The sequence below is a fragment of the Scophthalmus maximus genome, chromosome 7 (assembly GCF_022379125.1).
Source record: "Scophthalmus maximus strain ysfricsl-2021 chromosome 7, ASM2237912v1, whole genome shotgun sequence".
NCBI classification, from domain to species: Eukaryota; Metazoa; Chordata; class Actinopteri; order Pleuronectiformes; family Scophthalmidae; genus Scophthalmus; species Scophthalmus maximus.
Genome location: NC_061521.1, coordinates 6,613,887 through 6,628,434, shown reverse-complemented (window position 1 = coordinate 6,628,434; position 14,548 = coordinate 6,613,887). Strand labels below are relative to the sequence as shown.

At 39.8% G+C, this 14,548-nt stretch overlaps 2 protein-coding genes across 7 annotated transcripts; one reads left to right on the top strand and one right to left on the bottom strand.

Annotated features, from left to right (window-relative positions):
- The first annotated feature begins 2,747 nt into the window (after positions 1 to 2,747).
- Positions 2,748 to 4,563, top strand: LOC118287440. The gene is made up of 2 exons (XM_035612622.2): positions 2,748 to 3,517; positions 3,789 to 4,563. Exons 1-2 carry the CDS (start codon positions 2,748 to 2,750, stop codon positions 4,561 to 4,563), a joined length of 1,545 nt encoding a protein of 514 aa, XP_035468515.1.
- Positions 2,785 to 14,077, bottom strand: LOC118287439 (G2/M phase-specific E3 ubiquitin-protein ligase-like). Of its 6 annotated transcripts, XM_035612620.2 has the most exons (15): positions 13,962 to 14,077; positions 13,593 to 13,750; positions 12,690 to 12,780; positions 12,399 to 12,553; positions 11,674 to 11,868; positions 10,907 to 10,955; positions 8,478 to 10,836; positions 7,944 to 8,159; positions 7,614 to 7,749; positions 7,117 to 7,517; positions 6,568 to 6,893; positions 6,259 to 6,440; positions 5,898 to 6,070; positions 5,384 to 5,598; positions 2,785 to 5,220 (listed from the first exon to the last, which is right to left on the bottom strand). In XM_035612620.2, exons 7-15 carry the CDS (start codon positions 8,717 to 8,719, stop codon positions 4,961 to 4,963), a joined length of 2,151 nt encoding a protein of 716 aa, XP_035468513.2. In that variant the 5' UTR covers positions 8,720 to 10,836; positions 10,907 to 10,955; positions 11,674 to 11,868; positions 12,399 to 12,553; positions 12,690 to 12,780; positions 13,593 to 13,750; positions 13,962 to 14,077; the 3' UTR covers positions 2,785 to 4,960. The 6 variants fall into 6 exon arrangements, with proteins under 6 accessions (XP_035468513.2, XP_035468509.2, XP_035468510.2 ...); XM_035612616.2 differs by lacking the exon at positions 11,674 to 11,868; XM_035612617.2 differs by lacking the exon at positions 11,674 to 11,868 and having other exon boundaries at positions 13,593 to 13,683; positions 13,962 to 14,028.
- Between the last annotated feature and the right edge of the window lie 471 nt (positions 14,078 to 14,548).

Sequence of the window (14,548 nt, the reverse complement as noted above, 5' to 3'; positions counted from 1 at the left end):
ATGATGCACAACCAATGGAACTTGGCTCCTCTACTACATCTTTGTAAATGGCGAAATGCTTTTTGTAGGTGTGGTTTTCGACGCTTGGCTTGAGTAATCAGTTGGGAAAAGGCACTGATAAAATTCATGCCTATTAGACCGTTTCACCGCAAAGTTTGGCCAGAGGGGGGGCTTAAAAGACCGGAATCCTGCAGGGATCTGGTCTTTTCAGCCCATCCCTTCGGATTTCCTTCTTTTCCGTACAACATTTTTCAGTTATTCCATCAGTGAATTGCTCCACGTTTGATGAGGAAGTACTTATATACTTGACGTGTGTTCAAGTGAACCCACAATGTGCTTTGCTGAGTAACACCAGCTGTAAACAGAACAGACTCCATTGGGCTGAAAACTGACAGCAATTTCACGAGGCAATGACCTCACATACACTGCACATCACTCAGTTCAATAAGAGGGCAGATAAATGGATTGCATGTATACAGAGGTTTTAACGTCTTAGCAGCCACTCAAAATGCTTTACAGTACAGTTGACATTCACCCATTCACACAGTGATTGCTATACAGCACAGAATTTCAGTAATCTAATGAAATTCAAAAAAATTATTGGAATTTGTATTGTTTTCTTTTGTTTGAAATTATCTTTATACATTTAATGTTATATATATTATATATATTAATTTGAGCTAATTATAGCTGTTCCTTCATATGCTTCAACCACCTCTTAGGATAATGTGGGTCGCAAGTAGAGCGGCAACAGTTAATCGATGAATCGATTAGTAATCGCTTACTAAATTAATTGCCAACTATTTCGATAATCGATCAATCGGTTCAAGTAGTTTTTATGGAAATATGTCAAAATTCTCTGATTTCAGTTTCTCAAATGTGAATATTTTCTGGTTTCTTTGCTCCTCTGTGACAGCAAACTGAATATCTTTGGTGTTTGGACAAAACAAAACTTCATCTCGGGGGTTTTTTGGGAAACACGATCGACCATTTTCCCCATTTTATGACACTTTATGAACCAAACAACTAATGGATTAATCGAGGAAAATAATCGACAGATTAATCGATTATGAAAATAATCGTTAGTTGCAGCCCTAGTTGCAAGTCTCTGGCACTATTATTTTGGACAGGACTGAAAAGTTTGGGATGGACCGGGGCTCGGGAAGCACATTTAGATGACATGCACATGTACACTACATACCTGCTGCTGCAAACAGACGTCAAAAACAAGTCTTCATTCAGATGTCCATGTGCTGTTAGTTTTTACTTCATCAAATAAAAAACTGGGGAAAGAGATGAAAGTCTGAGCAGGCCATGACGTCAGCACAAGGAATGACTGACATTTATCCGGCAGGGTCTCATGAAGGATGCTCTCAACTTGTATTATGGGTAGTGTAGGATCCAGGCTTTTTTCAAAGGATTCTAGCTTTGGTTTTGACCTTGATTTTTCTCCCGCCCCAAACTTTAATGAAGGGCAACACCAGAAAGTTGAAGCACCCCCTTCACCCCTTCCTGAATGTGTCCATGTATGGAAGGCTACAAGACAAACCGCAACAGTGATGCAAACACAGCTCAAAGATATGAGGGGCCGTATAGGCCAAAACTCAAACTCACCTCGCATACACAGTATTGAAAATGTTTGGCCTCACACACATACTACTGAAATACTCTCACATTCCCTACTGAACACCTCACACACTTACAAGTGAAAATTAAGCATCACACACTGACAACTGGAAACCTCTCATTCTTATTGTTAGGGACCTCTCATATAATATACTGAACCCCTCACACACACGACTGAAAACAGTACCTCTAACACACACTACTGAAAACGGTACCTCTCACACACACCACTGAGAACGGTACCTCGCACACACACACCACTGAGAACGTTACCTCTCACACACACCACTGAGAACGGTACCTCTCACACAAACCACTGAGAACGTTACCTCTCACACACACTACTGAAAACGGTACCTCTCACACACACCACTGAGAACGGTACCTCGCACACACACACCACTGAGAACGTTACCTCTCACACGCACCACTGAGAACGGTACATCTCACACAAACCACTGAAAACAGTACCTCACACACAAACCACTGAGAACGGTACCTCTCACACACACCACTGAGAATGTTACCTCTCACACGCACCACTGAGAACGGTACCTCTCACACAAACCACTGAGAACGGTACATCTCACACAAACCACTGAAAACAGTACCTCACACACAAACCACTGAGAACGGTACCTCTCACACAAACCACTGAGAACGGTACCTCTCACACACACCACTGAGAACGTTACCTCTCACACGCACCACTGAGAACGGTACCTCTCACACAAACCACTGAGAACGGTACCTCTCACACACACCACTGAGAACGTTACCTCTCACACGCACTACTGAGAACGGTACCTCGCACACACAGTATTGAAAACTATACCTCTCACACACACCACTGAGAACGGTACCTCGCACACACACTACTGAGAACGGTACCTTACACACGTACTACTGAGAATGGTACCTCTCACACGTACTACTGAGAATGGTACCTCTCACACGTACTACTGAAAACGGTACCTCGTACACACACACTACTGAGAGTAGCTTACCTTACACACCTTTTTGATGGAAGTACACTGACCTTTGGCAGCAGGAAGTTCATCTGCCTCCCATCGAAACCAGGAAGTAAGGATCTAAAACAAGTGCTCACTATCTGACAGTTCATGACCTCAAAAAAGATGCTTTTTCAAACTCTTCTTCTACTTTTTCAAATTCAGAATTTAGTATTTATTGTAAAGTGCAATGAGGAAGACATTGAGAACCTTTTGAGAAGAACTCTACACTGTATTGACTGTATTAGAAGAGAAAGAGTGGGAGATGATTTTGAACAGGGGAGACTTTATCGTGAGCTTGATCATCACACAAGGACATTTTCAGAACTTCTCATGGAATCCCGGACTGGTAATGACCCAACCCAAGGACAATATTTAGTTATGATGGAGACATTATATGGATATTTGCACACCATTCTGACAGAATATGAGGCAACTCAGAGATACAGTGTTACTGCTAACAGTCGAATGATGCCACCTACTATTGTGACTAACTTGCCTGGCCGTCCACGTTATAGCATTACAAATGAGCAAATTTCACACTGCTTATCAATGGGAATGAACTGGAGAACGATTGCAAATTGCTTTGGGATCAGCCGCCGCACCCTGTACAGACACAGACAACACCTTGGAATCCAGAGTTTACAGTACAATGGTTTGACAAATCAAGAGTTGAACCAAATAGTGACTGAGGTACTTCAAAGGACACCGAATGCTGGAGAGGCCTATATAACCGGAAGTCTCAGATCAAGGGGATTAAGGATCCAAAGGTGGCGTATAAGACAGAGTCTACACGAGGTTGACCCTGTAGGGAGGTCCATTCGTAGGAGGCATGCTATCCGCAGACGCATTTATGATGTACAGACTTCTAATGAGTTGTGGTAAGAACATTAAAACTTAATTTGGTTAATTATAAAATGTTTAAATATGATTTATGTTGTGTCTTTTCTACTTCAATTACTTTATACTTCATGAGAAGTTATTTTTTGAGTATTTCACTCAATAATATAAGATTAACCCTTGTAGGGTTAATTACACATTCACAGAAGTCTCATTCTGATTTTCTAGAAGTCAACTTGGTTCTTTGGTTTTAGAATCCTAGTAAACGTCCTACAATTATACTAATTAATTTCTTTTTATCCTATTTTACAGGCATTTCGACAGCAACCACAAGTTGGTTCGATGGAGAATAGTTTTCCATGGCTGTGTAGATGGATTTAGTCGTTCTATCATTTATCTTACCTGTCTGGATAACAACAGAGCATCAAGTGTGTTGTCATTGTTTGTGAGTGGAGTAGGTAATTTTGGATTACCATCTAGAGTAAGATGTGATCATGGTATGGAGAACATAATGGTTGCTCGTTTCATGCTTGAAAGAAGGGGACTTAATAGACAAAGCGTAGTTGCAGGATCCTCTGTTCACAACCAACGCATTGAAAGGCTATGGGCTGAACTTAATAGAGTAGTAAGTAGACATTTTATCAGTCTTTTCAATTATATGGAGTCTGTCCGTATACTAGATTCTCTAGATGAGTATCATTTGTTTTGTCTACATTATGTTTTTATGCCTAGAATTAGAACAGCAACAACAGAGTTCATCAATCAGTGGAACCACCATGGACTCTCCACACGGGGAGGTCGGACTCCACTACAGCTCTGGCATGCAGGTGTAATTAATTATATGGGACAAGGAAATACAGCTGTGGATCCCATTTTTTATACCAATGACTATTATGGGATAGATGAAGAAGGACCTCTACCCGAAGTCCAAACTAATAATAATGTCATAATACCTGCTATTAACACTGTTAATGAAACGATGGCTCAAGCAATACAGCAACAGTTTGATCCACTACATAATGATGGAAACTTTGGGATCAATATTTTTTTATCTCTCTTGCATTTTGTCCAGCAACACCATACATGACTGCAATTTTACAAAGGTTATAATATAGTGTAACAGAATACACATTAAGCAGGAACACCAGAGACCTATGCAACTGCACACAAACACTGAAAAGTGCTTCTTTTTTTTAAAGTAAGGCTACTTACCCTAAAATGTATCTGGTCTCAATGCCTTGAACAATTCAGACAGAACATGTGGGATGTGTTCAATTTCAAATGAAATGTCATAAAAAGTTTGTTCTCTGCTCCCATCTTTGAAATAAATAAAAAAAAAGTAAAAATAAAATGTTGGTTGTTTTCCATAAAATATTCTCACATTACAGGAACTTAACAGTGATCCCACTGCTTCCTTTGCTACTAAAGAAGTCATCAAACGAACAGTTTTTACCGTATAACAACATTATTCTGTCTACAACAATTTAAGCTCTGCCGAACCCGTGTGTATTGGCAAAGGCAAAGTCCATTTTGTCCTTGAACACAGAGTAGGAGCTGTGCAAAGGCAGCTTGAGACAGTTAATACATGTATTTGCGATAGGAAGGTTTGACACAGCAGAGTCTCCATACTCCTCTTCATGTAGGAAACCAATAGATGGTGTAGGGATGAAGCCAATTGGTGGAATCACTGTTGCTCCTGTGGCGAAGGCAAGGATTATCTCAAGTTTGGAAGGACCCTCTTCATCTTTGGAAAAAAGGAAAATATCAATTTTTCTGGCTCCATTGACTGTATCCAAAAGTACATGTACTAGCAGAAATGGATCTATGTCAATAATAAGGTACATGTCAGTGATTGTTAATGTACACTGCAACTTGTGATGTACTTTTTTACAAACCAGAGCTCTTACCTTCCACATCAATAAGGTAGTCTCTCCAGAAAGGAACCACTACCTCCTCTGCTCTCCTCTTGTTGCTGCCTGGTGAAGATAGATGGATGGTGAACAAATCATCCATTATCTCAGCAGTCAGTCCTGATTGCTGGTGGCAGAATAGAGGGCGGAAGCTGTCTGGGTTCTTCTGGAGCTTCTCCAAAACCCCAAGGGTTTTAAGCCCCTCTTGGAACCTTTTTCATTGAAGAGAGAAATTTGTAATTCAGTGATGAGCACTCTCACTTCATACGATTAAGACTGAAAATAAGCTAAACATCATGCATATGGGTCCTCAGACAGTCATTTAAGAAGATTCTGCACATCTTAAAAGTATAACAGAGTGTTGCATGCTTCACTTTAGGCCAGACAAACATGACAGATGATAAGTAGTTCTAGAAACTATCTCAACTGACTGACCTTCATGTTGTAGCTAGACAGTCGTTTGTCTTTGCTGAAAGAGAGAGAGAGAAAGAGAAAGAAAAACAGGAAATACCTTTGGAATGGGGCTTCAACCCGGTGCACAACTTGAAACATGATGATATCACGAACAAGCTGTTCCTTGTCCTCAATCTTTCTCAGTGGACGAAGACACCCTGCGTTAGCCAAATAATCCTGCATCGGTTGAGTTGCAGCAATGAGGTCCTCAAATGTAGAACATTGGGACACCTGAAATGAAAATTTTGTATGGAAAAGCTATTGAAAACAGATTAAACTTCCTTGATAATCCATGGTTAGCATGACACGTGTTTACTATGCTTTAGTTCAGCACACAGGAGCATTCCCCCCCCCCCCCCCCCCAAAAACTGAATTTGTTAATATGTAGTTTTGAAAAGCTGTGTTATGATAAAGCTGACCCTTTTCACTTGATTGTAGATGTCTGTGTCTGCAATGTCCTCCATCACTGGCTTGGTTGTATGGCTGCCTGCAGCCAAGCAGTCAAATAGTGTTGTGGAGAGGAAAGTAGGTGGAGGCCCTCCATGAACAAGACTGACAGCGACAGCTCTTCCAGCAAGGAAATAGCGGTCCTCTCTGTGGGCTGTAAAGTCAGTTTGTGGTTGGAAAGATCTCTATAGTTTAAACGGCAACGGTGACTTTTGTAATTGACCATAGTTAGTAGTTTGTAATTTGATTTGAATTTACGGAACACAGTGCTCAACAATTACCTGCAATATCAAGTGCCAGATTCTGACTATAAGCGGATCCCTCAAACATGGAGCTCATTATCAACGCTTCCATTAGAAGGCGTAGGAACTCCCTCCTTGGTCCTCCCAAATCCACTGCCTCTTCATTCCTCCCTAGATCATCCGAAAATTTGATGTTCATTGTGGCATTGGGGTTGTACGTGGCCCGATTGAAACCCCGGAAGGCACCATCCAAGACTGCAGAGCGGTTTATATTAAATTTACAGCGGATATTTGTTGAGATTTTCTCAGCCAACTCTGAGAGGATCTCCTTAGCAGAGGCATTGTGCATCTGGGTGGCCTGGGCTCTGAAAAAACAGAAACATAACCAGGAATAGCACTTAAATATCTATTGTTTTACCTGAAGGGACAGGCCATGTGTAAGGGACATGTATTGCATTACAATAAAAATTGTAATGAAAATTCACTATATAATGTATTTAGATGAACATGGAATAAACTTGGATGCATTTTAGATTAGTAGGTTTAACAGTCTGGTTAGGTTTATAACTATATCAAATGATAACTTACTGTTCAGTTTCAAGGCTAGCTACTATTGCACGGTTTAAGTCCTCATCATCTGACGATAAATCTGAGAAATCTCTCATTAAGGTAACATATGACGAATAGTCAGATGTGGGGACACTGGTCGAGCTGGAGACTGTGACAGATGAAGTCATCATAGTGACACTTGTCACTGGATCAACGCTGGCATTTTGATTGGGTAGGAGAGAGCTGGAGCTGGAGTTGTTGGTATGAGGCGGAGAGATTGTGGTCTGAAGATCACAGTTGAGTGGCAGGCTGGGGGTGGCTGTGTCATCCAGCATAACGGCACCACCCTCTTCTATGAGCTGATTGGCCCTTGACTTGGATCTAGTGCTGGGACCCTCCTGCGCAGCACTGGACTGATCATCAGTATCGCTGTTGTAACGCTTATCGAGAGAGAAAAATAGGCTTTTGCTTACAATGATATTAGTTGTATTCAAAAATTTCAAACAAAGTTGTATTACAAAAACTTGTAAACTTACAAGAATAGCAACTGATGGTTTGACATACAAGGCTTTTGACCTGAAGACCTTATGGAGCATGTGACCATCCAACTCTTGACCTTCTTTTAGTTTAGGTTTCACAAGTTTATTACCACAGGCCATTAGAAACTGCAGGCTGAAGAGATGACAGATAATAAGCACATAATTAATAAAACATTAACTGACACATCTTATATGCCAGTTACATATAATGTAATTATACTATAATTTACCAGGTATATAAAGCTTTTTAATATAGCATGAATTAAAAGAACAACGTCTTTACCAGAGACTCCTCTACACATCATCATTGTGCAGAATCAAGCCTACCTCACATCATCAGGAATTCTGGGTTTAAACTCATCCCGAATCTGTTGGAATACAGTCGACTGGTTCCAGGATTTATGAAACTCAAATGCACTGAGGATGTGACCATTTTCATGCAAGAAGTGCTTGGACCTTTGCTTGCATACAAACTCCCATGTGGGGTCAGGGAGTAGAATGACATCCTTGTTAAAAGAGTCATGGTACTCTACAGAAGTGGGTCTAAAAAAGGAAGCAAGAAGAGTAAAACCTTGTTGTCATTATACAATGCAATTATGACAATGTAATTGCACTATCAATGGAAACAATGCTCGTTGCCACAAAGGTAAAAAAAAAAAAAAAAGGCCACTAAAGGCAGTGAAAGTAAACTACTTTTGCTGGTCAGAGACAACAGCTGCAGCTAGTGGGAGGATGACTGAGGAGAGAATGAATGGGTGACACCTCACCTGGCTCTTCCAAGAGCTGCGTTAATGTTGAATAAAAGAGGTAGGTAAACATATTATTAATAAACAAGTTAACATTTAACTGAAATAATCTTACCTCCTCCTCCTGCTTCCAGCGGCCCATGAGCTAAAGTTTTGCCGAACTCTATGACGATTTGATGACGGCTGTGGCCTTGAGCCGTTATCGGTGGAGTTGGCCTGGCGGAAAAGAGTGGCTATCTCTCCATCTACCGAGTGGAAGTTACTCCTCCCGGCGGGTGAGGGAGCCTGCTGCGCATTTGTTAATATGCTACTTATTAACGCTGCTGCCTGATTCAGATGATCGGTGTGACTTGCCATGTTGCCATTAACTTTTTCTGAGAGTTGGCGCTTCTTCTTCTTCTTCTTTCAATGGCGACTTGCAAACAGTCAGAGTATTAGCGCCACCTACTGTATTAATTTTTATATTTCCTTACATTCTTGTTATTAGTCCAGTTTGTTGTAGATATGTGAATATGAGTTTTAACACCATCTTTCAGAAATATACAGTATACACAGATAAAGGATGAGTTCATCTTTTAGACACCTTAACTTTTAATCATGGAATATAAAGCACAACTTGTTATTCTATTCTCTGGCGTCTTAGAACAATCAGTAAATAAATGTACACAATACCCACAACTGTCATGAAGCAGGGTTTACATTAGCTTGCATATTAATTACATTTTTGCTTGGATGTACTTGTTTCGATATGGAAAAATCAACTGGCTGAGGCAGTAACCATGGTGGTACAGCTGGCATTAAAACGGTTGGACTTGTAACCCACTCATTGAATCCTAATTCCTTTGTTAAGTCTGAGATTATATTGCAAGTCTTGGCTTTACCAACATAGTTGGCGCTTTTTAGGTTTTTTTCATTATAATGACTTCCATTTCATTCTTCTTTTTAATGGCGACTTGCAACCAGAGGAAGCATTATCGCAACCTACTGTATCACAAAACCATGTTACTCAATGTGTAGGAAAATTGTGTATGAATTCATAAAAATATACACAAATATACACTATAGCGACATCTGGAGTAGTTTTTCCCCGATATTTTACTCTCGCATCAAAAACCGACTAAACGGACGTAACGTAGGCTCGGGTTAAACAGTCAGTTTAATATGATTTATATGGATCACAATGCTTATTTTGACACTAAGAGGTTGAAAATGTATATTCATATGCATATAACGGACCACAGCCTCAAAAGTATGAGCCTGAGAAGTGCCCAAAAAACAGGAACAGTAGAAATAACTGATATCAGCCAGAAATTGAGTTGTGACAAGTGAACGACTAGGCAGCTCTCTACATCATTGCTATATCAACTTTTTGATGTTAATATCATTATTAACTGTAGATATTGTGTCCAAATCGCCAGGCACTATCATTAAACAGCTGTCATGCAGGTCATCTGTTGGATTAGAAAAATCCCTTACCCTCACGTGTCCGTCATCAGTAGACAGTTTCCAAAAGGAGGAATTTACAATGTTTATGAATGGTCTCGTTTGGGTGACAAACTACTAAATAATCACAAAGTGTCTTACTGTATGAAAACACTTACAACAGCAGTAAAGTTCAGATACTGCTTTAACTGTTAGGCCTGCATACAGAAGTTGCAAGACTATTAACCAACATTCCTAAATATACAAACTATTAATGTATTCTTATATTCAGGAACTGCAGTTAAGACGATAAGAAACATATTGCAATAAAAATGTAAACTAAGAGTTAACTGCACCACCAAAACTCAAAGCACAAGAATTGAACTTTTTAGAATAAGTATGTGAATGTACCAAATGGTCAAAAGGAAAAAAATGATTATCCATTTAAAACTAAAAGGCACCCAGAGAGCCTACTTCCAACAAAAACTATGCAATCTTAAATTAGCTATTTTATTATTAGAAAAATGTTTTAATTTGCTTCAGGCTTTAGATCAAAATGCACACGTAGACAATCATGAGAAAATAAACACGTTTTTTCTCAACTGACTACAATATGCAAAAGTAATTAGTGAAAAAGGTAAGAACAAACATCATGCAATGTTTACAAAACCTTTAAAAGGCTAAATTACTAAATATTAGTCAATTGATCTTTGGCTCATAGCCTGATTGTTCACCAGATTTCATCAAACTATATCTCACAATAAATAAATGGGACTCGGTATGTAACCTCTTTGGTTCATATGAATATGAAATGGAGAGTTTAATCTGACTTTGTCTTGACTAATAATAATCTGAACCTGTAAACTATTACAGTTTAGTCCTGTGTTAAACTGTGAATGTTGTGTGAGAGACAGGCACGGTCCCTGGTGATCCGTGGCAGGATGTGGAAAGGAAGGCAGGTGTAGTGGAGGACGACGCAGCTCGGCTCTCGTTGTCTTTGATGATGTGATGTAGTCCTCTCTCAGTGACTCCATGAGGGCTGATGCCTTTTGCTAAAGAAGGAAACACGTTTAGATCACATTCAGTGATTCAGCTTCTCCTTGATACCAGAACAGACCTCACCATCAATGGTCCGGCAACCAACTTCAAATGCAAGACTGCCCAGAGAAGCCTGTTGAAAAAGCAGATTATGTAGTTCACAATTTGTACATTTGTGAAGAAACCCAAAAGTAAAGACAATATAGTATAAAATCATAATCTAGTACATAGAAAACCTGTGAAAAACAAACAATTTTTTCTTGTATTGTGTAGAGCAGGGGTCTCCAACCTTTCTTCATCCGAGAGCTACTTGCAAGAAAATTGTGTGCATTTCATAGTTAAATCGATCAATCTGGTGAACTTTGACAGCAATTTAAGAGGCTTTATGCTCTTTTAAATAATTGTGTGGCACTGTATATATTCCTCATATTTTTTAAGACCGCATTTCTCTCTGTATTTTGATTTTCATTTAATTTCCACCATAATTTTTTGTATTCCTCAAAGAAATCAGACATATATATATATATATATATATTTTTAAGGGCAGCAGAGAGGCTGCTCTCCTCTGCTGGAGACATCGCTTTACTAATCTTACAAATAATTCAAGAAATCTGTCTGTCAGTCACATCTTGAGAACCATTCATCTTATCAGTCTCACACTTGGCGTGTGTGCTGTTTAGGGTCCAAGAAAGCTCAGTGCTGAATTTGAACATGCGTTAAGATACATTTGGAATAAACAGCTCAGCGCTCTGGCAGCTGGGACTCATCAACGAGACACGTTGTCAATCACGACCATCACGACAAAGGCGTGTTGTTCTCCGGTTCACGGTTCTGTCTGAGTCGAGCTTCACCGAACTCTGATGAATCAGGTGAACAGCTGTTTGTGGCGCAGCAGAGCTTCAGAACTCTGGGCGCTGAGTCCTGCACAGGGCGCTTCAACCCCCGCGGATCAGACAACGTCTCTTCTCTCACTTGGGTCTGTCTCTCAGCCCGGTCGTGCGTGTTCTCGTGCCGCTGGCGGGGGCTCACACTGGTCTCGCTCACTGCTGGGCATGAACATTTGAATTCTCTGATTTCAGCTTCTTAAATGTAAAAAATTTCTGGTTTATTTCCTTGTATATGACAGTAAATCGAATATATTAGAGTTGTGGACCAAACAAGACATTTTAAGACATCATCTTGGGCTTTGGGAAAAGCTGATTGACATTTTTACCATATCAGACACTAAAAATGTCCAAAAAACGAATAAAAATGATCGTCTGATTAATCAACAATGAAAATAATCGTTAGCTGCAGCACTAATGTACACCAAGTTAAATTAATGCATCTGATATAAGAGCCCTGCAATGAATTCTGTATTCATGAAGTTTATAATGTTTTTTGTTCAAAATGTTTTTGAGGAGATATTCTAACTTCATGGTTATTTATGAGTTTGCAGTTGAATTAAAATGTGTACTACTGAGAGGTCGTTCTTATGTTTTGTCCACTTAATTTTTATCAGTGAGGTTTGCAGCTGCTGTGTTAGGCTGCATTAGTTTAAGCTGTACTCATTCTTTCACCTTCACATAATATTTACCTGCTGTAAATCCAAAGGAAGGAGAACCCAGTGTGTTGGTGCAAAGTGGAGGATGAGGGAGTGAGAAGGTCTGATGGTGTGAAGACGACTGCCGAACATCTTCTCCAGTGCTGTTGTAGTAGCTTCCCCCTCCAGACTCATTGCTGCAGTTGATCCTGCATAAACATATTTTATTCTAATGTTACTTAACATGTCCACATATTAATTTATTAAGTACATATAATTACTATCAGGTGTGATCTGTTCAGCTGCAGAATTTAACACATCTTTTCATTTTCCCTGTAGACTTACCTATGATTTTGTCAGTACGAATGTGTCCCCTTAATAAAATAACAGACAGATGAGGACCTGTCTTACAGCAGATTCCAACATTTCCCTCGACCTGTTTCAGAACAGAAGCAAAATGTTACAAAAGAAAATGTAACCATAACAGCCAACCTAAACAGAAGGTTTGAGTCCTGCCTTTATCTACCTTTACAGAGCTTACAATGTGCAGAAGGAACAGACGGAAGATGAGTATCATATGTCATAAGGCGACTTTGAACTCCCAACATTCGGATATATGACATTCGCGTTAGCGATGACGCTAAACGCCAGAGCTCGTAGTTTGGTACCGCGAGCACGCCTGCTAATATGTCGGCGTGTGCGCAGCAAAACACTCGACTGACAGAGCACGTTACACGCGCACAACAAAACAAGCATGCAATAACTAAACATCGTATCCAAATACCAGCTGGGCCGTCGGTCGTTCTGTCCAGATGTCCAGTCCGCCCCTGTACAACACTGAAGCTCTGTTACGTTAGGAGCATCTGTCCCTACATTAACGTTACCAGCAGTCTCTACCAGTTAACACACCCTCATTACCGTTAACGTAACTTACCTGATATCTCCATTTCAATCACTCAACTCTGTGGAGTGGGCTCTGCACCCAGGCGACAACGGCCCCGTTAAATCCATAAAGTTCAAATGTATTAACTGTGCAAATATAGTCACAAGCTATCATTATTTAACTACACTTCTGGGTTCTAACATTAAGTTTGACAAAATACGATGCTAATGCTAGCTAGCGATAATATTAGCTTATCAGCTGGTGCGTTTCACGGCTGCTTTGCAGCAATACACGTTGGTTCTTATTACTGAAGTCATTACACTGGTTAATTTGGAGGTCAGCAAACGTTGGGAAATTAAACTTACGGTGCACAGTTCATGTTTTCGTCGAGATGAATCTCCGTGTCTCTTCCACCGGTGGTTGCAGCAGCACCGGAGGCTGTCGAGGCTGCGTGTCCTAGAAGTGCAAAGTAAATAGCACTCCAGACTGAGACAATGATAGCAAAGATCCACCGACGGAAAATCTGAAAATAGAATAATGATCGTTGCTAAGCCACCAAGATCAACTGCTGGAAAAATTAATAGCGACATTCCGTGCGGTCAATATGATAATGTACTACCGAAATAGTTCAAAAAATATATATATATATTTTCATTGTCGTTTGTGTAATATATATAGCAAAATAATTTTAAATGAAAATAAAGACACTTTCAATAAATGTTAGGTATCAGCACCATTAAATTTTTGCCGGCATTGCCATTCTAGTGTTCCGTTTCATCACAATGACTTCCGTTTCATCACAATGACTTCCGTTTCATCACAATGACTTCCGTTTCATCACAATGACTTCCGTATCAGCAAGAATCCTTACGCACACACATGGGTGAAATACAGTGCCCATAGATGTAAGCATGAAATGATTTTGATATTATAGTGAAATATGTGATACAGCAGAGTTAGGACAGTAGGACATGCAGGTTTGACTCTGAGTTGAGGGTGAATGATGATAATGATATGATACAGTGATGAAGGTGCAGTGTAAATACTAAGTAAAAACATGCTGTATATAACTAGGATCCAAATAAACCATAATATAGCAAATGAAATAATCATAATTCAATACATCTATATCAAGACCTGGATAATTGTTGGCATATGAACTAGAGTAACAGTTATAGACATACAAACCAGGCACACATGTAAATACACTCATACTGCCATCTACTCAGTGTCGTGTACTTTCAAATGCTGCCATTAGTAATGCCTATAACTTTTATTTTAACCCTGTTGTTATTATCTCGGCCGGAATCATGCGATTACT

Bases quoted from the DNA above. Each gene is read 5' to 3' on its own strand.
- LOC118287440 (XM_035612622.2), top strand. From the start codon at position 2,748: ATGACCTCAAAAAAGATGCTTTTTCAAACTCTTCTTCTACTTTTTCAA. The intron at 3,518-3,788 runs GTAAGAACATTA...CCTATTTTACAG, and splicing joins CAGACTTCTAATGAGTTGTG to GCATTTCGACAGCAACCACA.
- LOC118287439 (XM_035612620.2), bottom strand. From the start codon at position 8,719: ATGGCAAGTCACACCGATCATCTGAATCAGGCAGCAGCGTTAATAAGT. The intron at 7,750-7,943 runs GTAGGCTTGATT...TCATCTCTTCAG, and splicing joins AGAATTCCTGATGATGTGAG to CCTGCAGTTTCTAATGGCCT. The intron at 6,071-6,258 runs GTCAGCTTTATC...TTTTCATTTCAG, and splicing joins TCTACAATCAAGTGAAAAGG to GTGTCCCAATGTTCTACATT.